Consider the following 25,407-nt stretch of genomic DNA (forward strand, 5'->3'; position numbering starts at 1 on the left):
AGCAGGCAAAACCTGCCATATGGCTATGAAACCTGTATACATATCAATTTTTGTTCAATTTGCTTTATATCTTCTCAGTGCGTCGTGGTGCGTCTTTTTTTTTTTTTTTTTTATCTAAGAGTGTGTATAGGCAATTTCAGGAAAGGGAGAATATAGTTGAAAACTGTTTACAGAAAATGAGGAAGCAATGTTGCTTGTAGTCTTGGTAAATTGTCACCTGACTTTCCACTACTGCTACAAACTGCCAGAATAGTAGAACATATTCTGATTCGATAGATCATATATCAGCCTACTCATGTTCATATAATCTTTATAGTCATGTGATATATTCATGTATCATAATTAATATTTTATGTACATTTTTGGAAGATTATGGTTTTGAAAATGTTGAAAATGTCCATATTTTTTTTGGGGGGGGGGCAAACTATTATCTTTATCAGCATACAAAATAAATGAATTAAAAGTGTGTCTGTATTTACCATAGTGAAGTTATATCTGTTATATTTTAATGAAATTAAGTTAAATATGTAATATAATTTACATATTGAATATAAAGAGAAATTAGAAAATTAGATACTTTTGTCATTTGCTTCAATGTTTTTTTTTTGCTGAATGGTTGTTATCTTTTTTCTAAAATTCTGACTTTGAATAGTACTTTTAATGAACTGTGCAGGATATTGCCTTGGATTTCATGTAAATTAAATGCACATATTTAAATGGATTAATACAAACTTGAATGGGAATCTTGTTTTACTTTTTCAGGCAATTATGTGGGAGTTTGAATTTGGTGTCCAGTATGCCTATTTTCTTCTTATATTTTCAGTAGTTATTATTTACAGTGTATTATGTCCTCTGATTGCTCCATTTGGTAAGTTTTTGTATCTTTATGCGTTTATCATTTACAAAATATATTATAATTTGTTTACTTCGAAGTATTTTACTATTTAAGCTAAAATGTAGAAGAAATACACCAAAATTGTTGTGCCACACTAAGCAATATGGTGCAAAAGTAATTTTCATATCAGAATAGAATATCTGTAATTCAATCAAGAGACTCATTTTGGTGGCATCCAATATTGAATCCTTAAATAAAGTTCAAGTTTTTTAAGTACATGCCTCAATCTTTTTATCTATCTTATACATATATGTAATGCTTAAAACCAAAAAATTAACTAAAAGTAACAAGCTCAAATAAAACCTTGAATGAAACAACATGTAAAACCTGGAGTAAATTAAGTAGCAAAAATAATATTAATAAAATTAATTTATTACCTTAATACAGCAAGAATGTAATATTGTGAAGTATTCTGAGAAAAGAACACTATTGATCAAAAGCAAAAAAATGTATTACATTTCTTGTAACATGTCTTCAGGGGATTTGTGTCACTACACAATATGAGACAGATACGTTTATGAACCATAACAGTGAACGATTTAATAAATCCAAAAATATATTTGAAATAAATAAATTAAACAAAAAGGTGTAATTAAATTGCTTATTAATGCAGTCCAACCTCTAACATCGCTATAAAAGGCATTTTATTTCTATTTGAATCAAAAAGGTAAAGCAAAATGGTCAAACACCTGCCTAAAATTCAACCATAAAAATAAAACAAAATACACAAATTTAATGAATGAAATGTGCCAAAAATAAACCAGCAGATTAAAAAGGGAGAACTTTTTTTAAGAAGCTTAGTCTATAAACAAAAATAATATTTAATATTTCTCTATATATTTTTTAAAGTTTTGATGTGTTAGTTATTCAAAAATATATATCCCCAAATGATTCTGAACCAGTATTCCCTGTTACATACTCCATTCCTTACATTCAATTAATTGCTCGTTACATAATGTTCATTTGCAGAAGTGATCCTTTTTTCTATCCATTTTACTTTGTAATTATTTTACTCATAATTCCAGTTTTATTATAATTATTCAATTTTTTAAATCATTAATAGTTTTACACTCATTGTAACACTATTAAGTGTAGCATTTAGTATAAATTTTAGTAAACTTACATCAATATTGAAAAAAATTTAAATTCATTATAAAATTTATTCAGCATAATTCCTGAAATTTAAATTTCTGAATCCATAAAATTTTAATAATGTATCATTTTCATAAAATGATGCTACATTTTAAAATTCTAATACAGTACAACATATGAGATCTGGAATCATAAGGATTTCATCAGTTCTAGATTTCGGAAATTTCCGGATTTTAGGTTAAATCTAAAAAAATGACATATAGACATGGCAACATTACCATTTCACTTATTATTAAGGTCAGATAAAAAAAAATGTTAATTCTTCACATTGTCAGTGCCAGAGTAGATGCAGCACATGCAGCATTGAGTGTCAGAATCTTGTAAAAATTTTAGAATTTAGAGCAGCACCAAGCAGCAAAAATTACGGATGGCATAATTTTTAGAATTTAGGAGTAGCAAAATATTTAGAATTTATTGAGGTACTTGGCAGCAGAATGTAGGATCCACAAAGATTGTGCCAGGTAGCAAAATGTGTATTGATGGCCCTGCTGCTTCAAACAACCACTCAAGGGCTTAAAGTATTATCCTAGCTAAAATCATTTTAATATCAATCAATGTATTGTTATTGGCCATGGTACTACTCCCTAACAGGTATCTAAAAGGAACACGCTGGAATCTCAGTTAGTCCTGAGAAAAATCGCATTTACAGCACACCCCCCTTCCTTTTGTTATTATATCATCTATTCCTAGATTTTGTAAAGGGGATTTTTTTCCTTATTTTTTTATTATTTGTCTGGTGGTCTGGATATTGGACATTGGGATTTTGGGCTTTTACTGCATAATAAGAAAACAGTATTGCATATTTAAATTTCAAAATGACATCAGTTATTAGCTTTTCTCTATATAATGGGGGCCCATTCTTTTCAGCAGCCAGACCAAATTTTAGAAATGAAATTTCCTACTGGGCTGTGCAACCAATTATTTTTTATCAAAGGAAAAATTACAAGTTAGAAAATAAAACAAAATTGAGAAATAAACATTTTTATTAGATTAGGGTTAGATTTCAAAAATAATAATTTTAGTGAGACATCAGGTTTTGGTGACAGAACTAAGTGCCTCAGTATCTATACTGAATGACATTGTTGCTACATGTAAACATTTTTCCAAATTAACATCAGTGATTCGTGTTGTCACTTGTGATTTGATGTGCTTCATCTGACTAAAAAGCTGTTCACTAGTGTTTCCAAATAGCACAGTATGTTTGTAAAATGGAGGACATTTCTTGTACAAATATGTGTTGTAGAAATCTTGCAAACCAATCTGATGAAATTTCTCTTTTAGCTGTGCATCACAACAGATTGCACAGTGTTTCATTTGTAATCTTCATAGCAATAAATTAACATCTACAAAAATCATTGTTGATAATGCAGGAAAAATTACATGATGCTTTTTAAATTGTGAAATCAGTTTTCCAATTCAAGGTTTATGCTGGACACCAATGAAGTGTGTTTATCTGAAGCCACTTGTGTGATGATTGGCTGCAATAACAATGCAGGAAAGTGAGTGAACATTTTTGTCCTTATATGTTGCTCCCAAATCGCAGGTTTAACTTGAAATGCAGAAATTATATTAAACATGTTGATATTTCCCTTGTAGATCAGTATTAACGTTTAGGGTGATTAGTTTTATCAACCAGAAATGAAATTCAAATTCTGGGATTTTTTGACTTGCTTCCAAAGAATGATTATTCTTCTGACCTCACCTGCAAAATCTCTTGAGGCATGTGGCGATAATATGCACAAAGAGAGCAACTACATGTCCAGTAGCATTGCAAAATTGCCATGGATTGGCTGATGTTCAGTTTTGCGCCAATGCATGACACATCTCTGCCCTACCACACCATAAAGGATGGTCACACCGTGGTGGAGTGTTCTTTATTGGGATATAATTTTTTTTTGTATAATTTATCTTCTACAGTAAAACTTTAATACGACTCAGCTTCATGGGCCATAAGCTGAAACCTGACTGACATTTAGGTCACGTGTAGCCCATGGACTATCGGTTGGCACTTATGTTCTGTAAGATGATAATGTAAAATATTTCCAGCTTCACCAACTAATAAGTGAATTGCTTCTCAATAATGAAAACAAATGTGAACATTCCCTATTAACAAAATATAAAATGAAAGTACTAAATTTAAAAATCATTAAAATAAATCATATCTATTTTGGCACTTGAATTACTGTGTTTTCCGTTCTTTGGAGAATATATTTGATATTTTCTTAAGACAGCAAAATCAAACTGCCGAAATTTTAACTAAATGTACGTATAAAATTTAAAACATATTGCACCAGCATCAGTGATGCATCACTGAAAAAGAGCCTAATTTAATTTGCATGAAGATAAAACTAATGAGTTTTGATGTGATGAATGTAATGCAAAATGCAGAAATGGGGGGGGGGAACCTCCCTCGGACTTTAAAACCCTTCATGTAAACACAGATTGTTCACCTCCAGAGCACTGCAATTCTCTTTTAAACCCTCATTAAATGCATAGACTGTTAGAAATACTCAAATTAAATTTTGAAGCAGTGGAATTGATGCGGAAGAACAGTGATAGGAATTTTTTCTTTCATTTCTTGATGCTGCTACTGAACTTTTCACACAGTGGATGGTTTGAAAACATGGTTGAATTAATTACATTGAAGTAGTGACAGATACTTTGCTTTAGAAATTTTGAACTTGAAAGATGAGACCAAGTACTGTTATTTTAACTCTCTATGTTAAGGCAGAGATTTTGTGAGACAAGTAATACTATCCTGTTGACTAGTGGAAATAATATGGAATGTTGAAGATAGATATATAGACATGTGAAGAAGAAGCTTGCAGTAGTTTTAATATTACTTTTTATTCTCGTTGACAAACATCCCATAGCCAATACAGATAAAGTGGCACAAGCACACCTGTTTTAGAACTGCATTGGTACTGTTTACAATTCTGAAATATATTTGGAGAAAGCAACAGAATGATCACAGAAGAAGATTGGAGAGTAAAGTGTCATATGTCTAAGATTAAAGTTGTGCTCAAAATAATTTGAATTTCACTTTGCGATGTCTCCATTAGCTGTTTGAGTTTGTTTGCAAAATTGTTTGTTTCATTAATTTGCAAAATTATGTGTGGCAAAAGTATCTGTATTATGTAAAAATTCATGTTACAGTGATTAATTTGGAAATGACTCATAGTGATTTAGTATAAACAGATAGTATTTATAGGATGGAAACGGAAAATACTCAAATTAAAATAGAGAATTAAGGGACTGTTCCAAACTGAAGTTGGAAATCTTCCTTATGCATCATCATGCACACACATACATACAGATACACTGAAGAGCCATTACATTATGACCACCCTCCATCTACAACAATGGGCTCACCCAAGAAGAAAACCACTGTGCATGCATGGCTGATGTTGGAGTATATAAAGTAGCTATTGTCTTTCCAAACATCGCACGATTAGTGACATAATGGGAAAAGCAGCTGAATTATCAGACTTCAATAAAGGTCAGATCGTTATGGCTTGGTGGTCGGGAACATCAATATCAGGAATGATGCATTTAGTGGACTGTTCATATGCAGTTGTTGTGAGCACATATCGAAAGTGGCGTATGGATCGTGAAACAGCAAGTTGCCAGCCAACACTGTCATCGACAGTGCATTGATTCCAGAGAGTGGAGATTACTATGCATTGTTCACCATAACTGAAGCGCTGCAACAGCCAAAATAACAACCAGCCACAATAGTGATGACCTAGACAGTGTTACTCAGCACACTGTGCAGTGTACATTGCTGGGTATGGACCTATGCAGCTGGAGTCCGAAGCATGTCCCTGCACTGATGGCATGTCATCGCTGTCTACAGTGGGCCAAGAATCATCGGAATTGGACATTAGAAGAAGGGAAGAAAGTTGCATGGTCCGACGAATCACATTTTCTGGTTCATCACATCGACAATATATATGCTAATATGCCGATTTCCAAATGAAACCTTGGCTGCCAGATTCACAGTTGGTCGGAGACGAGCTGATGGCGGGGATGTTATGGTGTGATTAATGTTTTCATGGAGCACATTAGGATCCATAATCACCATGGAACAATCCCTGATGTCTGTGTGCTATGTAAACATCGTTGCAGACCAGGTTCACCCCTTCATGACAGCAGTATTTCTGGCAGTTAATGGTGTTTACCAACAGGATAATGCATAATGTCATAAGGTTCAAATTGTCAGGGTGTGGTTCATGGAAGATTCCAGTGACTTTCAAGTCATGTCTTGGCCTCCAAATTCACTTGAGATTAATCCAATAGAGCATTTATGGTCCCGCCTGGAAAAACAAATTCATTCTGCCACACTACTCCCTTGCAATTTATGGGAATTGCAGGACCAGATGGTGAGCGCTTGGTATCTGATACCTCAGGTTGTGTATCAGCACCTTGTGGAGTCAATGCCATGCCAGGTGCTGGCAGTTTTGAGGACTAAAGGTGGTCCTTCATGTTATTAACAGGGTGGTCATAATTTGATAGCTCTTCGATGTATATATGTATATATAATATTAATAATTTTAATTTTATTAAATTCATTTGGCACTTTCTTTTAGATTATTTCAAGAATTTATGATCATCCGGATATATTTCAGAAATATGGCTTTGTTGAAAATTCTTTGGCTTTTGCTGGACAAAGACTAACGATTTTTCAACAATTTGTTACATTATTTTTAATATGTTATTGTTTTGATTTTGCTTCAGTTTTGATGTATGTACTTCTTGATAGATTGCTACCCACTTACTGATTTAATTTTCTCTTTGTTGCACACACACATACATGCACATACAAATAGCATTAAATTTCTAACAAAAATCTGTGCATTATTAGTCAGAAATGTTGAGAAAGGATAGATTGCTAATCTACTTTCTCCTTATAAATCCTTTTCACTAAATAGCAATATTTATTTAGTTACACAATTATCTGTAGAATAGTTACCTAGTTACAAATACATTTGCAGTTAATTTATGTCACAATCCTTTTGATTAATAATATACAGTTCGTAATCAAAATCTGTAATAAAGGTTCTAAGTTCGAAATAATAATTCTGTTTAAAAGTTCAATCCAAAAATCGGGAAGGTAACTTGTCATTCCATGACTTGTCACAACAGCTTGTTGGATCATTGGTGTGTAGGAAGAGATTGATCAGGCAAGGGAAGCTTCTTTTCTTTGCTTGGATCCTCTTCAGCTGATGCAGATATCTCTTGGGAAGAAATTTTCTGATCGGATCACACCATCTGTGCATTCTTTTAGCTTCGGTCAAGAGTTCTATAGGTAATAATTCTTTACATACATCGGAGACGCGTGACTTTATTCTGTAAATTAACCATCCAATGTCCTTCTTGAACACTAGGAATGTACCACAACAACTTGGTGGTCCAGAACTTCGATTTCACAAGAGTAATTCTCCTTTAAGTTACTCATTGGTCTATCTAGAGCTAATACCAATCTACGCAACGTGCTAAATGTTCACTTCGTTGAGTTGTTACCCCATTTTGTTCACAGTAAATCTAAGAGTATACAACTGCTGTGATCCCATGTCAAATAAAGCTCTTACAGTTCTTCTCTTCCCATTTCCTTCAGTGGACACAAGTACAGTTTGTAGAAGAATTTCTGCTTGGCTTAGGTTAGACAGTGTTACATTTTTATCAGCATGAGGAGTTTCTGAATTAATTTTCTTATCAACAATAGACAGTTCAAGACATAACACAGTCTAATGTTTCTTTTCACAAATTATAGGTTGGGCATTAGCTTTAAAATATTTCAAATAGTTTCCGAGTCTAAAAAATACAAAGCAGCCTTTGCTTTTCCTTAAAATATTTTTTTCTTTCCCCTCAAAACAATTTTTGGCCTTTAAAACAGTCTTGAGAATAATTAATTTTGCCACAGAATACACAAGTAGCTTTCTTAGCTTTAGTTTCTGAGACTTGATCGTTAACCGTCAGGAGAGAAATTTAATCTTTTGTGTACTTTTGGTTTTTATTTAAAATTTCATTTGATTTAAAATCAGCTTGAAGAAATTCATTCTTAGCCTTCAGCTTCCACACGAAAAACAACAAATGGGATAGTTTATCCCCATACAAGTTTTTTCTTTTTTCTTGATCACTGGATTGTGTAACTAAACCCTTAAAAAATTTTCAGGAGTGCTTGATTTCACCAACAGGAATAACAGGGTGACATATTTGTCAGTAGTTACACCAATCACCTCCTTAAGACCTTAAATATGACTCTAATTTATTATACAGCTGCACAATGTTAATTTTTGCTTTTGTGTTCATAGCATTTTTACTACCAATGGTAACAGTTTGCAAGGAAAATACTCAGCAAGTGCCTGTTCATGTCCAGACCTTGTTTTTAAGATGTCGGTGGCTTTTGCAGTTATCAGTGGTTGGTGAATAGCTATCTACAACTTCTAAAGCTGTATTTCCAACTGCCATGCACTGGATGAGGTACTGAAATTTATCTTCACAGCCAAATCTCATCATCATGAATTCTATTGAACTGACTCCAAAACATGAACCAGTCTATTTTGGGAAGGTTTATTTTTGTTTTTTCACCTCTATTCAACACAAATGATTTATGAAATATAGGAATTTTATCAAGCCATGCTTTAGTATGAATGAAAGCTGCATCTAAATTTTCTCTTTATTCTTCAATTTTCTTGTGTCCAACATCAAAATCTTTAGATTTGGCTTTTATTAAAGCAGTACAAATTTATCCATTTCAGCCAAATCTGCAGGAATTTGGTCTAAAGAAGACAATTTAATTTTAATTTCCTCAAGTTTTAAATCTGGTTCATTTAAAGATGCTAAATTGTAACACTTTGTGAACATTGCTCTAATGGGCATTCTTCATTTAATAAGATCCTCCAAGTTAATAAAAATTTTAAATCAATAAAGCAAATGTTAATAAATTCACTGACCTTTAAATATCAACGTCTGTGGGTCACCACAGTAATTAGAAGGACTGACTAATAATCTACTTTTCCCTTATATATCTTTTTCAATATATAACAATATGTATTTAGTTAGACAGTTTCATTACAAGTCATGACACATACAATCTACAATGAAAAAAAGTACCTAGAAAATGTGCAGCTGCATTTAAAATCTTTAGCACAAAATGAATGTACACAAACCATTTGCTAAATTTCTGGTTAACTCATTTACTCTTTCTTACTGCAGTTTAACTGAACAGCAATATATGTTATATTGCTTTATTTTAATTGTCTTACTAAACTTGTTAATTTTTCTTAAAATTCTAGGTGTCCTGTACATGTGCCTGAAACATTATATTGATCGCTACAACATTTACTATGTATATGGTCCATCCAAAATTAGCCGCAACATTCATGCTACTGCTATCAATTTTGTGGTCATATCAATAATTCTTATGCAAATGTGTGTTTTCTTTTTCCTGTATTTGCGAAATGGTAAGTTAATGTTTTCCTGTACTTACAAGTAGTTATTATTGCTTATTTTTTTAGTTTCTTTTATAAAATGAAATTAATGAATTATGAAGCATATTTATTTAAACTTAATATTAACCTTTTCCCATGTGCTATAGGGACCATTTTTTTATGTGTTGGGGCCATTTAGTCAGCTATTTTAACAGGAGAAGGAGTGGAAAAACAAAATCAATGGGGTGTTAAACTTCCTACTCCAAATTAAAGAGTAAATTTTAGATCTCCATAATTTACTAAAATTTCTTGAGACACGTTTAAAGTAGTTAACATGTGAGACATATGTGTCCCAGCCTCCCAGAAAATATTAAGCATATTATTGTTATACGTGTGATTAGCTAACAGTTTTCGCATTTAAAGAAATTTAATATTGTGATTTTTTTGAAAATTATGTCTTGCATAGTAAAAAAAGTTGATTTTTTATTTGTGTATATTTTTAAAAAATTTCTTCTCCAGGTTGGATGCAGATGTCCATTGTATCCTTAGCTATTTGTTTGATAACTGTCATGATTTTCATTGGTCAAGTTTCTTTCCAGTGGTTTCTGGTTCTGAGTCCTATTAGTTATAAGGTAAGTTAAATTAATGTTAAAACATGATTTTCTTGTCCAAAATAATGAGGTTAACTACTTGTCAGTAGTCCATTCATAAATTTACTAAAATGCTTTTAATCACTTATTTTTATATAGTTTTTAACAGCTCTTATAGTTAGCTTTTCTTGTTTACAGTAATTACCCAGACAATTCTGAACTTCATTTAAAGTTCATGCATGGAACTCTTGAATCTTAAATTCGTTCCATGTCATTCAGTAATTTAAGTGAAATTTATCTCAAATTTCTATTCAAGAAAATTGAAATGGTATTCATCAAATTCTAAAACCATCTTTAAATTGACTTGACAAGGAAAATGCAATGCCTTGAAAAGCAAACACATTAACATTCAAATGTCTCTAGAAGCACACAAGTATATGAGTATGCAAATGATTGTAATTTCAAGCCTGTCAGATTATTATGCACAGGATTTAAACATCCAAACATGCTAAGTTTCAGCATTGTCATAACTGTAATACACTCTTTTACAAAGAAATCGAAGTTGATCAAACATGCAGATGATCAAAGTTTCAAGCAAAAGAACGGGAATTGCAATCATAGTGCTCATTTCTAGTGTGCAATTTGCATAGTATAAAACCAGTAACAGAGGCAGGAAATTTATCTTTTTTTGTTGCTGTCATTGTAATTCTGTAAAGAATCATCTAAAGGTGTCAATATGACAATATGGAACACCCTTACAGATAACTAAACGACTAACGTAATCACATTGTAGGGTTGCATGAAGCTGGATGATCATAGCGAGCACCTGCAATGTACGGACACTGCTGTGCAAAGATGTTGGCAGCAATGCTTGCTACAAGGAAATTGCCAATGAAATGAAGGCTCTGCAAGGGCAAGATAGGATGATTGTTCGCCAGGCCCAAACCGCCCCAAGTGTATCACTGTCAACTATTTAATGCACTACAGCCATATCTGTACCTCTTGTGGTACCATCTACCATCTCACGGCGCTTGTCTCTGAGGCAGGGTTATACTCACAGAGTCCTTTAAGACATTTGCCTTTGACCCCACAACATCGGCGGAGTTGTCTGGATGGAGTGGTGTTGCTGTAGATTATCATGGCTGTCACCAGACTGGCATCATATGGTGTTCGGCGATGAATCCCGCTTCACTCTAAGCAGATAACCACCATGTTCGTGTCTGGAGTGGAGAGGGCTAGCGGTTCCAATCAGCCTTTGTTTTACAAAGGCATACAGCTATAACCCCTGGTATGATGGTGTGGGGCACTATTTCTTATGACAGCAGGTCATCTTTAGTCATCTTTAAGAGCTCAACGATAAGTTGATACCATCCTGCGGCCGGTTGCATTGCCCTTCATGGCATGGCATCCTGGGGCCATTTTCCAACAATATAATGCCAGGCCACATACTGCTCGGATATTTCTGGACTGTCTCCGTGCAGTTGATACTCTTTCTTTGCCAGCAAGGTCACCAGACCTTTCCCCAATCAAGCATGTCTGGGACATGGTAGGCCGGGAACAACTGATGAATGAGCAACAAATGATGAATGCCTGGCAGAATGTCTCGCAGGATGACATTAGGAACCTCTACCACTCCTTGCCTCTATGAATTCAAGCATGCATTGCCGCCAGGGGCGGTTCGACCAACTACTAATTTGTACACTCAGTTGGTGATTGTTAGCCGTGAACAGGTACTATGACCTTGATTTTTTAATCATTTTATTATCTGTGTATGAGCTGTACACATGCTCAATTTCATCAAAAACAACCACTTTTTTCATGATGGTTTGATTTTTTTCAAAATGAGTATATATGAATTTTTCTGGTGTTTCCAAGTCTAATGAATGATAAAAAGATAATGCCATTTAAGTCAGTATCAGCAGATGGAGAGTTTATGAGAGGCTTTATCCTAGGCCTTAATACTGGTAATTTGTTCTTGCTCCATATCTCTGAAGAAATTCAGGTTAATGCTACAATTGTTGGTCAGATTAGGAGAGTGTAGACCCAGGAAGAAAATGTGCAGTGCTGTAGGAGGCATGGAATAAGGAGACAAACACCAGAGTGCACCAGTTGCCACATACAACATTATACCCTATATGACCTACAATCCATAATTGGAGAAATTTTGTTAAGTCTGTTTCCATTGATTGAATATTGATACGTACAGTTTCATGATGATCCATCATGAACCTTTGCAATGGTCCTGCAGCAGAGTTATGTGAAATGCTGAATGGGACAGTGTTGTTTTCAATAATAAATCTTGTTTGCCACACAAACAATAATCTGCACATGAGGGTGTGTGGGCAGCATGGCCATCTTGTAGATGCTCGTACTGTTTTCTAGTGACATATGACCTGTCAGTGTAGTATAATGGTTTGGAGTGCTATTATTGCTAACAGCTGTTCATATATAATGTGCATTACAGACACATTAATGGGAAGATGCTGTATTGGTTATCTGCTGCAGTTTCATCTTCATTAACATCAGGGCCTTCTAAATCATATTTTTCAATAAGAGAACACATGGCCCGTACTGTGTCTGGGTCATTCTTAAATACACTGTGAGGTGTAATTGGGCTCCTTAGCCAGCCTGATCTTCAATTTTTTGGCAGTCAAGCATTTGTGGGAGAAGATGTGGCATCTGTTGAATACCTTCCATCCTCCTTGAAATGAACTGTGCATGTATACCACTAATGCACAGTACATTCTTCAAATTGACAAGATTCCGACACTTATTAGTTTGAAGCTCTGATGCATTCAAAAATGTTTGCCCAAAATGGGCTGCAAATCTTAATGAGGCTGTATATAGTTAAGCGTCTTATTGTTATACACCTTTGAAAACTAAATTATTTAAGTACTTTAATATCTTTCTTTATACAAAGTTTGGTGTGCTTCCAATTATTCTTTTATGATCTGGCATCTTCTTAGTTTTGTGTTTCTTCATAGTGCGGCAGTGTTACATATTTTTCTTACTCATTTTGTGGTAAAAGTGAAATACAAATATAATCATGTTCTATCATTTCATTTTGTATGCTTCCAAAGTACTTCAGGAGTAAGATAATTTGCATTTGTTTGTAGTTTTTATGCAACATTTATTGCATACTGCAAACAGAGTAAATGAAACTACAAAAGTATTTCAATAGTAAATGAAAAGCATTTGCAAAAGTATGACATTGCATTTGCATTATTTTTTAATCACCTCTCCACTTTAGCCTTTTTGCAATGGTGCACCTTTAAGATGCTCATGTGGGATGGAAGGGAATCAAAGGCAGTCACCGTACAGGACGAGGGGGGGTTGCATTGCTAAGCCTAATTTTACAAAAAAAAAAAAAAAAAAAAAAGTTTCACTTCTAGCATTATAAATTTTGGTATCATTTTAGATTATTACCTTAGCTCTTATATATGTTAAAATTAGCATTTAATAACCTTTTCTTCTTTATTTTACATGAAAATATATCAAAAAAATTGCTTATCTTGTAAAATAATTTTTGGAAGCGCTATTCAAATTATTCCAAAGTTTTAATTGATAAAATCCATCAGTAAAGTTTAAAATTAATAAAACAACACAATAAAAACTATTTAGAGTAAGAAGTAACAAAATTTAAAATGAAGACTGAGTGTGGTAAATCTCAAAGCATGGAGAAGTATCACTTTCTAACTTTTTAGAAAATGAATCATCACTCTCATTTGTGTTAGTAAATGGTTCATTAACCATATGAGTGTAATCTTCCTCTGATAAAAAGCGCCTTTACACGATAATAGACTGGAGGTGAAGCTTTTCGAAATAAAGAAGAGAATTTGAAACATATCTGAAGGCAATGCAAAACGTAACAGAGCTCCACATATCAACCCTAAAAGACCGTGCATAGTAGAGGAAAAACTAGAATAAAAAAGGATTGGATATAAATCAGACGCGCAAATGCTTATATTAGCATGGGGCGATTTAAAGAGCCCACCTCTGTTTACGCTCCCCCACCCCCACCCTCGCAACAGTTGATGAGTAAAATACCAAAGTCAAGCAGAATATATCAAACTCAAGGTCAGGAACCTAAAACTGTGTTCATTTCAAAAGTAATGGACATAGGGTGCCATCTAGTTGTCTTCAGAGACCATTCCAGCTTAAAATGCATATACACATCGCCTGTCCTCTGAATGCAATCTCTAGTCATGCGTGGATGAGACGCCCGTCCGGAAAGGGTTAATATGCAGTCTGTAACCTCTTTCCATATAAAAAAGAAAGCACAAATTTTTGTAATTAAAATATTTTGGCAGTTTTCCTTCATTCTTGAGATATACATTTTTTATGCAGTTCATTACTTAGTGTGTTGTAGATTTTCTGAGTAAATAGTGTATTGTTTCCTGGTTAGTAAACCGTGCATCTGCAGCTGTAGTATACTTCATTTAAAATTTTAAGATATGTATTAAGATTTAAGAGGGAATAATCCTTACAATGAACTGCAAAAATGTATTGTGAAACTCATAAGAATAAATCAATGCTTTTCATTCATATGCTATTAATTCACTTGGGATTGTTCTTGTCAGTGCCATTCGTGGAATTCATTTATAAGTAAAACTATACAATATATAGTTGCAGTTAAAAAAAGCAGCTGCATAAGATATTTATAGGAACAAATAAAATTAATTATTTTGTATTTAAGTAAATGTTACACTTTTTTTTTAATTTGCACATTTCATTAGTTATTTCTTGCTCTTCTTACTAGTTGATCTAAGACAAATGCATCACTCACTTTAATCTAGAACCTACAAACATTTCATCTTTACAATTAATTTTAAAGTTTATGGACTTTTTGGCTCATTTTGTGTGTCTTATGCAGTAGAATGCTGCTTGAAGGTATTTTTCTGACAGAATAGCAATCTGCGGAAGTGGGAATAGGATCATTGGAAGTGCTGTTCATGTACTATTGAAAATGCTTCATGCTCTGCCCAGATTACGTTTCTGATAGCTGAATTTGAATTGAAATTTCTGATGTACTTGGAGATTTTCTTTCGGAAGTTGTCATTTTTTATCTCCCCCAGTGTAATGCTGTCAATGGCTATTACAATTTACCAGTCAATCTCGCTAAATCTGATAGCAATCACGTTCCCCTTTTCCATCTAGTAAATATGAAAATATTTACTTCATTTGTCAGAGTGCATACATTCATTTTCGCCTTCAAATAGATAACTGACAGCATCTTATTTACCTTTATGCTTTTCAGACCAGTTATGTATTTCTTATAAATATCCCACATCTTCTTACCGAAGTCATCACTTTTAGAAAATTCTATGGGCAAAACAAAAAATAAATTCAAAATATAAATTTTAGCATACAGTACATTGTGAGAACTTTTCTAATAACAATCATAATTTTTAGGCATTGAGAATAATTTGAAACAAACTAATAATATAGTGCTGTGTGCAGATTGTGAACGTACCTAAAACAGAGACATTCCAAAAGAGTTTTTGGTGAAATGGAACATTCAGATCATTGAAGCTCTTCAATCTCTTAATTGGTTCGAGTTTAAAAAGCTCAAATCTTTGTACTTTTTCCGTCATTCAAATCCATTCATTATAGAAGCAATGGGAAACATTGATCTTCTATTAATTATCTATTATTACCAGCTATCAGTCGCATTTAAAGTTCATTTATTAGAGAACAACATACACTTACCATTAAGTCTCTGAAAATGATTTTCCTTGTTATTTAGGCATTTACTGCAAGAAATAGTACTGACTACGGGGAAATTCCTAGATCTGTGGTGGATTTATCACAACAGGTATGTATTTAACCATTATTTGAAATTTTCAGCAGCTGTAGCCTTATTTTGAAAATTATTGTAATTATTTGTTGTGGCACAAACATTTACCTAACGCATAAAATACATCAAATATTGAAAAATATCCTTCCTCCTTGGTAGCATATATTTTCTGTCATGCTTAAAACCAGATTTATTTGCTGCATTAAAAATATAAAGTGTTCTGAAAAGAGAGGATTTGCTTGCAAAAACTTTAATAATAATAAAAATATACATCACTCAGTGCAGGAAAGAAGAAACATTGCATTCTGCTACATTCTCTATATTATTTCAGGGTTGCCACGCTACCTGGAAAACCGGGAGAACCGGGAAAAGTCAGGGAATTCGAAAATTGACCAAAATATTCAGGGAAAAGTCAGGGAATTTAACTATTTTTGTCAAAATCTGAAAAAGTCAGGGAAGTTCATACAACGATCCCGCCAAAAAAAGCGATTTTTGCGCCGACGTCGGAAGAGGTAACTTTTTTGGCGAATTATGTATCACGTGAGTGTCATTCGGGTAGCTGGCATAGAGCCAATTTTCGCAGCTCCAATTTGATTGTCTTTTAGAAAGGCAAAGCAACTTTCCCGCAACTTTTGGTTTCCAGTATTCTCGAGAATCGCATGTGCAGTGCATGAACTAAAGAAAGTACCTGTTCTCGTATAAAACAAAATGGGTTTAATCCTAGTATACGGTACCATGGAGGTTAGAATCAAAGAATATGTATTGTAAAGAAGGAAAACCTCTCTGCAACAGACGTGGCTGTGGCTCCGTTCCATCATAGAGGGAAAACAGCTGTGCATGTCTGATATATCTGTTGCCAAAGCTCGAAACCGGTGTCGTAGTTCGAAGGTCACGTTATCAAGAGTTCATAAAATGAATATCGTTTAAAATTTCTTTAACCACTTGCACTAAAAAGACGTGCCACGCACGTCAAGCTGCTTTTTTCTCAAACCGCGAGCGACGTGCACGTCGATAAGCATTTATCGCAAAAATGAAAATAACGTGGTGCACACGTCGCCTAACAACAAGATTGTTTATTCCTCGAGTTACAGCTCTGGATTGCACTCTCAGATGCAGAGCGGCGTAAATGAGACACTTTACCGCTTGTTATATTGTAGCGCACGGCACCGCAACCGTGAAGTTTAGTCTTAGCGCAAGTGGTTAAACTCTAAAGGAAAACAAAATATTTTTTGGCGCAAGTAAATTAATTCATGGATTAGTTATTTTCAGGAAAAAAAAAAAATACTACGAAAGTCCGTTTTTAAAATTATTGCGAAAAATCCAAGAAGAAACGTCCTTTGATAAAACGTTTCTTCTTGGATTTTTCGCAATAATTTAAAAACGGATTTTCGTAGTTTTCTTTTTGTCAAAGAGCGTTTCTTCTTAACACGCGTTTCTCAATTTCCTGTACACATCGCGGAGAGGGAAATTCTGGCCGCCAGGTTCCGTCGCCAAATCCCTTGGCAAATTTTCCGTCCGCATTCTAGCGGCGTAATAGCATTTTACTTGTATGGAACCTTTTCTTCTTTACATAGACGTTCTTTGGTTAGAATAATAATGGGATTTGGCGACATCTTGATGTGCAGTAAACGAGTCATTTTGGTCTTGGCGACAATTTTCAAAATCGTGCCAAAGCCTTACCATATACTAGAATTTTACCGCAAAATCTTTTTAAACCTTTTTTTTTTTTTTTTTAATAAATGCCTTGCCATTTTGCAGTAAAATAAAAAAAATAGTAATCAGTCATCTAGGCTAGCCATGTAATATAACTATATTCGCTAAAATATCCTTGATTATTCTAATTCAATTTTTAAGTAATTATTTTTATGTTATTCATATAATTTAATGTTGCTTCTTCCCTCTAAATTTATTTATTATTAGTAAATAATATTTCCAAATTTCAGGAAATTTTCTCTGGCATAATCCTGAAATTAATTATAGCAGTATGATGACATACCATCACGAAATTTAATGCACATATTTTTTCCTTATGTATGCTGCGAAATAAATATAAAATACCTCAATTTATTAAAATAGATTTCTTTCTTTCGTTTAGCTGCAGAATGTCTGCAAAAAAAAGCCTTACTTTATTCCAGATTGGGAGGATTCTAATCTCAATCTTCAGTGGAGAAAACAACAACTATTATAATTATATTTGTGTTTTCAAGTGTTAAGGTGCCTTTTAAGAACATACCTCACGCAAATTAAATTTACCTAAAATCTAACCTAACTATTTAGCATTGTATTGTGATTTATAAGGACCGGATTAGCCTCGTGTTGAACTGGTGATGATCATGAGTAATAAAATTAATAAAACATACATTTGTTATCCAATATATATATCTTAAATTTTATTAAGTTTCTTAAGTGGAAAACTAAACAAAATTATCAAACAAAGTATACCAAGAATAATTAAGAATAAATGTTCTCTGGGATTTATTGAATAATTAAGTGAATTTGCTACACAATACAAGTAATACCATAATTAATTTACCTCTTAGCACACCCAACGTACATTACATGGATAGATTGGAATTTTCTTGAAACACACCTGGAAAACCTGGAAAAGTCAGGGAATTTCATTTTCCTGTTTGAGTGGCAACCCTGTTATTTGAACATTACTGTCTCTTCCCTGAAATGGTTGAATGTGTAAGCCATAATTATGAGTTATACTCTAGGTCTTCTACATCTCCAGTCTTACCCCTTTCTGGGAATAAGTAACAGATGCTATGTGTATGCTGCCTTTACCACATTACTAAGATTAGCAGTAAACTGTTATAGTAATGCATTCTGTAACTGCTGAGTGAACTTTGATGTAAGTTAGTACATAGAAAATGTCTACATGTGTTTCATCTTCCTTTTTATCAGTGATGTATAACACTCTGTTTTGTTATAGGAAATAATAATTCTGCAAGCAAATAAAGTATGCTTCTTTGTTTTGTAACACATTGTAGTTTTTAAACAAGAAGGCATTTTGCTTTAGAAGAATCATTTGCAGGCATGCATGCTGAAGAGTCAGAAATATTCGCTCTTATTTTCTAGACAGTCTATAAATTTAAAGATGTGAATCGGTGCTGAGAGGTTTTTATGGTTACCCAAAAGTTTGATTCAGAACTTAACATTTTACTATATGCTCATAATTACTCATAATTTTTCTCAAAACTATTAGAAATGGCCTTTTCTCTATAGAGTTGATAACATGTATCAAAACATTTCAGTCTTAAAGAAGATTAAGATTGGAGCACCCCCAGTTCACAGTCTTAATGGTTATAATTTGTAATAAGGATTTTTGCAAAGTTGTCCGTGGATAAAAGAGAACATCCTACATAATATGTTTATCATCATCATCATATGACATTTTTTGCTACAGTTATGCCCACTCATTCTTACACAATATGGGATCAAAGTGCAGTAGAAGAATGAAAGTGCCCTGCAATCCTTTAGAAATACTTCTTTGAACCTTTCAAATAATTTATTTATTTTGATACTCGACACTTGATTTTTTTGAATTAGTTACTGCTTGAGAAACCTTTGTAACATCACTATTTTTCTGAGCAACAAATTCCATAAATAACCATTCTAAAAGTATGAATGAAATTTGCAGTGCTGTAGTGTGTACTTTTTAATATTTTTTAATCTTCTTCTTTTCGATCGGATTTCCTTTTTTTAACAAGTCTAAAGGCAGAGATATGCTATAGGAACTTTTTGTGGTGGAGGAGAATTAAATTCATTTGACAGTTCTTTACGTAAGCAGGCTTATACTTGCTTAAGTGAAGAAATAATAGAAAATTGTGCTAATTGTGACTATTGCTGATTTGGGTATTTTATCTTGTTTTGATTTTTTTTGCATGCTGGTCTCAGATTTTATTTCTTAAATTACATTTTATTAGTGTAACGATGAATCTGATATTTGCTTTCTGATGACAGTGTAAGGTTTATCCTAAGTTTTTAACAATTATCTTTAGTTAAAGCTACTTTCGTATCTGTCCTAAGTTCAGATAAACCTCCCCTTTTTCTAACCATTTCTTGAAGTATGTTCTTATGTCCTTTTCTTTAACATTACTTAAATTTGAGGATAATGTTAGTGCAATTTGCAATAAAAATTAATTATTAAAAGATATTGGGCAATTTTGATTATCACCATTATTTCTCTCGTATTAACAATTTGTTATTTGTTTCATATTTGTATTTCAGCCTTACCTGCCCTCTGTATTAAAGCGATCAGTTTCTAAAGGCGATATCTTTACCACCAGTATTCAAGAAAGATCATATGGAACAAATGAAGATAGTATCCAGTCAACCCCAGATGGAGGTAGCATTAATCTTCCTGGGGTTGAAAGTGATAATGTAACTACTGGTTGTGGTGAACAATATCAGCGATTCTAAAAGCATCTATTCTACTCTCAGTGTTAAACTTTCCTTGCTATTTATTATTAGCATTGCAGAAAAATCTAAATTTGTTGTTGAGGAAATCATGAATGAAGTTTGATGTTTGTTATGGAAAATTCAAATTGCATGTTATTTTCTCCCATATTAAACATATAAAATTTATGTAAAAAAGAGTCCTGAGAATATCAAAATCTTATGTGCCTAAATTCACAAAATTATTGATTTTATTGTCTGCTTTTGTGCATTCATATTTATAACTGATCTTCAAATTTGAGAGGTGGCTCTATATATTTGTATTGTAATGAATGATTATATTTTTTATCATAAAAATATATTCATTCTTAATTTTACACCTTTTTTACCCATTGTTAAGTTCTCAAAAAGTATTTTTTTAAATATTTTATTTTGCAATTTAGGATTTTTTTCCATAATAGGGCAACATGCAGTAAGCAGTTTTCTGTTAAAATATACACGGTACTAGTCATACTTTATGTAATTCTTAGTTAGTGTGCAGTTTATGTGGAGCCATTAGGAATAAAGGCAAAAACATATTTGAACAGACCTTAATTGACATTGCTTATTGTCCAGTTTTAAATTAAATGTTTTTCTTTTCCATGAGCTTCCAAAGTAAATATTGCCATTAAAATGTTTTAATATATCATTCTCCTTTAGTTCTTTATTGAAATAAATTTAAGAGATGTTCAGGAAATTTCTTTTGTGTTGAGAAAACTTTTACTGCGATGCTGTCCTATAACTGAAAAGAGCCATAATTCATGCATTTTAAGTTTTGGATCAACAAGTTCCATTAAAAATTTCTTTTCAAAATTTCTTATCAGATTAATTTGTATTGAATGAATATTAAATTTTTATAAAAAATTCTGTGATACCTGTACAGAATCAATTTTTTAAGTATTTTACTAATGTAGATAAACAATCAAGATTTGGGTGGCTGTAGTCTGCTGGATATAAACTTTCGCTGCTTTTTTATTTTTTATGTTATGTGAGTCGTGTTTATTTACTTTAAAACTATAAAACTTCTATGCTAAATTTAAGCACTTAGAATTACATTTATGTATGCCATATATTTTGTTTATGTGATATAAGAGAAAATTTTCATTGCATGAGAATAATTTTGTGATCAGACTGTAAAGATTTAAAAACCTTTAACTGTGATGTTCATGATTTCAGTCATACTGAATAATCTCTGTAAATAATGAAGTTTATCTTTCAAATTCATTTAGATCTTCAGGAAGCATACTACCTGATCTCTGTTATTTATTTCTAAAGAATGAAATCAGTAAAATTAATATTGGTTATATTTTTAAATCGATATAATTTTTAAATTAATATTTTTGCATACATGTGTATTCTGTCATTTTATTTGCTATTCTAGTCATGAAGAACTAGAAAATATTTTGAATGATGTATTCTTTCAGTTATGACTTAATCAAAGATTTATAACTGCATGCCTCAGAAATTTCATCTGAAATACCAGTTTTCATAACTGGTTATGGTGGCCAAAATGAAGGTTATATTTATTGATGTGCATTCTGAAGCCTCACATTTAATGCAATTTTTTGATAAATATAAAAGTTGAAAGCATATCCTTTTGCAGACAATTTAGTTAAAAATAATTATTTTAGTCTTTAGAATGAAGTAAAATCTAGGAAAGCATGGACTTCTATATTTTATGATGATTTATGAATTCAAAAATAAATCTTACTAATTTATGTTAAATGTGTTTTCAGTCATTAAATGTATTACTTAGTTTTTAGTAAACATGCTGTGGACAGTAGTTAACATTTGCAAGATAAACAATAGAATCTGTACATTTATCACACCATGTCTTTATTTTATTCTTTTATAAACTGTTACTATAAACATATGTATTAATAAATGCATGTGGAATTATTTTGTTATATTAATACTTTGATAGAAACTGTACATTTATCACACCATGTCTTTATTTTACTCTTTTCCAAATTATTATTATAAATGTATTTATTAATAAATGCATGTGGAATTCATTTGTTTTATTAATATTTTAATTTTTACTTTATCTGCAGTTAAATTTCCTTTCCGAGGCATTCATTTTAAGCATTTGAACTTATTTGTTAGTACACTGAATATTTCATTATTCATTACTGTTATTAGCTTCATGTATATTAATTTGTCGCTGTAGAAACTTTCTAATCAGCCGTTTGTAATTTTGTGTTATTTAGCAAAGTTTATGGAATTATGTTAGTGCTATTGAAAGAAAAGTGAACCGGATTCTTAGATGTAGGTTTTATATCAAATTTAAGGAAAACATATGCAAATTATCAAGAGAGTAATTTTAGCCGAGATTCTATCTTTCATTTCTATACATTGCAGCATTTTGCTCATTTTCCCACTCATGACCAATTATTTTGATGCCAAATACCTCTTCTTTCCATCCCCCCCTTCAATCGAAATTTCATTAAATAATTTTTCTGTTATCTGTTTCATTGATTTGGTAATTGTCTAATATTTCCTTAGTGTAACCAATGTTTGTATCATAAACATTTTGAAATACTTAAAAAATATCAATTCAGGCATTTGTGTAATATTTAGTGATAGTAATTTCCATTTATAGTTTTATGATAAAATAAAGTAAATGTTGTAAGTTTTATGTTCTGAGTTAAGTTGAATTTTTGCTGTGAATTTTAACTTATGATCAGAATTCTTGTGAATTCATTCAGCTTTTTGTTTACTAGATTTGAAAAAGGCTATAAAGTATAAACTGATTTCTCCTTTATGGTACATTACCTTTTGTCACTTTCCCAATTTTGTATTAAAAGTATATTTTTCGTGATTCATAATCATGTTGGAAGAGGTTATTACTAGGTATTAGAGAGGGTTTCCAGAAAATCTTTCCTGTCCCCTTGCATTATACTGGTAAATCTTAAATCCACCGCTGGTTTATAAGCATTAGATGTGGTAAAGGGAATACAATAGAAATTCAAATTTTATAGACTGACATTAACTTGTGATCTATATTTATTGAAATTATTTTAGCATTTTTGTAGCAGTATTATCTTTAATACCTATTGTATATATTAAATGTTGATTTGAGAATCACTTATTTCCCTCAGGAATTATTATTATGAAAGTCCATGAATTTTGGTATATAAAAGCAAAGTAAACAGAAAGCAACTGTCTTTCTTGAAATGTCAATGTTTAGTGTTAGGAAGGTAATATTTTAATGCATATGGGTGATTCTGATACATCTAACATTTATTGTTATTTACCTATTTTAAAATATTCACTTTAAAGAAAATGATATGAAGTATTTAGAAATAAGTAATTCTAAGATAAATTTTATATATAACTTAGTCTGCATTTTTATTTAAGTTTTATTAGTAGTTCTTCGAGATTCGTTTGTTTATTCCTTCCTCTTATTGATAGACTGAAGGTTTCTTTGTAATTACGTATGAATTTTTATTTAGGATTTTATGTATTATTTCATTATATTTATCTCATTTTATGCATTCTGAAAAGTTTATTTCATTTACATATTATTATTTTGTGTGTGTGTTTCTGGCCCTGCATTGATGATACATTCCAGATCTATTAGAGACAAAATACATTACGTTATTTGAATAGATGTATTTATTTGAATAACCATATAAAATAATTATCTTTATGTTAAATACCTCTAAGACTAGTTTTTTCAGTTATTGCTTTTATTCTCTAGTAAGAGTCAAATTGTGTTAATAGCATTATAAACCATAAATATAATCAAAATGTTTTATGTACATTTTATTTCATTTATGTTTATTGAAATCCTATGCCAAGATAAGTAACTTATGGTCTGTTGAACAGCTAAAATATTTTTAATGAAACTTAGTTTCATAAATATGTGACTTACTGCTTGCATGGGCAGCGTGATCAAGGTTGTAAATAAGATAACAGTTACCAAGTAGTGTGATCTGTAGCTATTTAATATCCTGTTTCTGCAACTGTTTGAAGTTTTGATAACCTTTTAAAATGCTTGAGTATCACAAAATAATAATGTGCTTTTCAAGTATTTCAGAAACCTAGGTTATCATTGAAACTCATCTACAATTGCATTGTTTTTAATGTAAATAATTACTGTATAATGATTTTATTAAAATTCTGTGTTCAGAAGTTATTTATTGATAGGCTGATCGTTATTGCAACAACTGATCTTGAATGGCATTATTAACAATTAAAAACGTTTACTTTAGCATCATCTTGTTGAAAATGTGACCATATTTTGTAAGATGTAGTATATTTATTTGAACTATCAATGAACTGAAGTTACCCGGTTTTATCTTGAATTAAAGATATCCAGTTTTTACCATGCTTTTTTTTTGTCTCATTGTCATATTTTGTCATATAAGGTAAATGTAGAAAAGACATATACTATATATATATATATATGTAAATTTCCTTTTATATTTGGGGGCTTCTACAGTATGAAGGACTGCTGTTTGATTACTTAATGTAATTAAGGGGGTAAAATAGAATTTTGTTCAGTGGGATTGATTTACATGTATATATTTTAATATATATATATATATATAATTTCCTTTTATATTTTTAGGGCTTGTACAATATGAATGATTGCTGTTTGATTACTTAATATAATTAATGGGGTAAAATAGAATTTTGTTCAGTGGGATTCATTTTCAGATTGATAATAAATTTCTTAAAGAATGTTAATTCCAAATACTAGCAATGTTTTCCAACTGATCCTGAGGTTATTTGCTGGAAATGAACACTGTAAGACATCACTATGTTAAGGATTTCTGTAATCTGCATATTGCAGTAGTATACTTAAAATTTGAGGAAAATAGAACTAAAAAAAAAAAAAAAAAAAAAAAAAAAAAATTAGGAAAATATTATTTTCCTAATTTTTTTTTCAGAGTCTTCCACAAAATAATAATTCAGACTGTATTAAATTTTCCTTCTAAATAACTGCACTGTTTTCAGAATGTTTTAATGAATAATGATGCAAATTTCAATTCTTGAAACATAGGTGACTGATCTAATATGCAGCTTGATATCACAGCTGGATATTATTTATTTTTTAAACTACAAATATGGTTCATGTTTTTATTCTAATTA

General features: G+C 31.8%; 1 protein-coding gene across 2 annotated transcripts in view; it reads left to right on the forward strand.

Annotated features, from left to right (window-relative positions):
• Tmem63 (transmembrane protein 63) overlaps positions 1–24,642 on the forward strand; it is a 170,835-nt gene extending 146,193 nt beyond the window's left edge. For both annotated transcript variants that reach the window (XM_085809371.1, XM_085809370.1), the window contains exons 19-23: positions 763–868; positions 9,346–9,513; positions 10,000–10,112; positions 15,817–15,885; positions 20,101–24,642. In XM_085809371.1, coding sequence (XP_085665497.1) covers positions 763–868; positions 9,346–9,513; positions 10,000–10,112; positions 15,817–15,885; positions 20,101–20,292 — 648 coding nt within the window. In that variant the 3' untranslated portion in view covers positions 20,293–24,642. The remainder of the gene's footprint in view (positions 1–762; positions 869–9,345; positions 9,514–9,999; positions 10,113–15,816; positions 15,886–20,100) is intronic.
• Positions 24,643–25,407: the final 765 nt, after the last annotated feature.

The sequence above is a fragment of the Stegodyphus dumicola genome, chromosome X2 (assembly GCF_044657685.1).
Source record: "Stegodyphus dumicola isolate Sdum_Otavi_A_Nest chromosome X2, ASM4465768v1".
Classification (NCBI taxonomy): Eukaryota; Metazoa; Arthropoda; class Arachnida; order Araneae; family Eresidae; genus Stegodyphus; species Stegodyphus dumicola.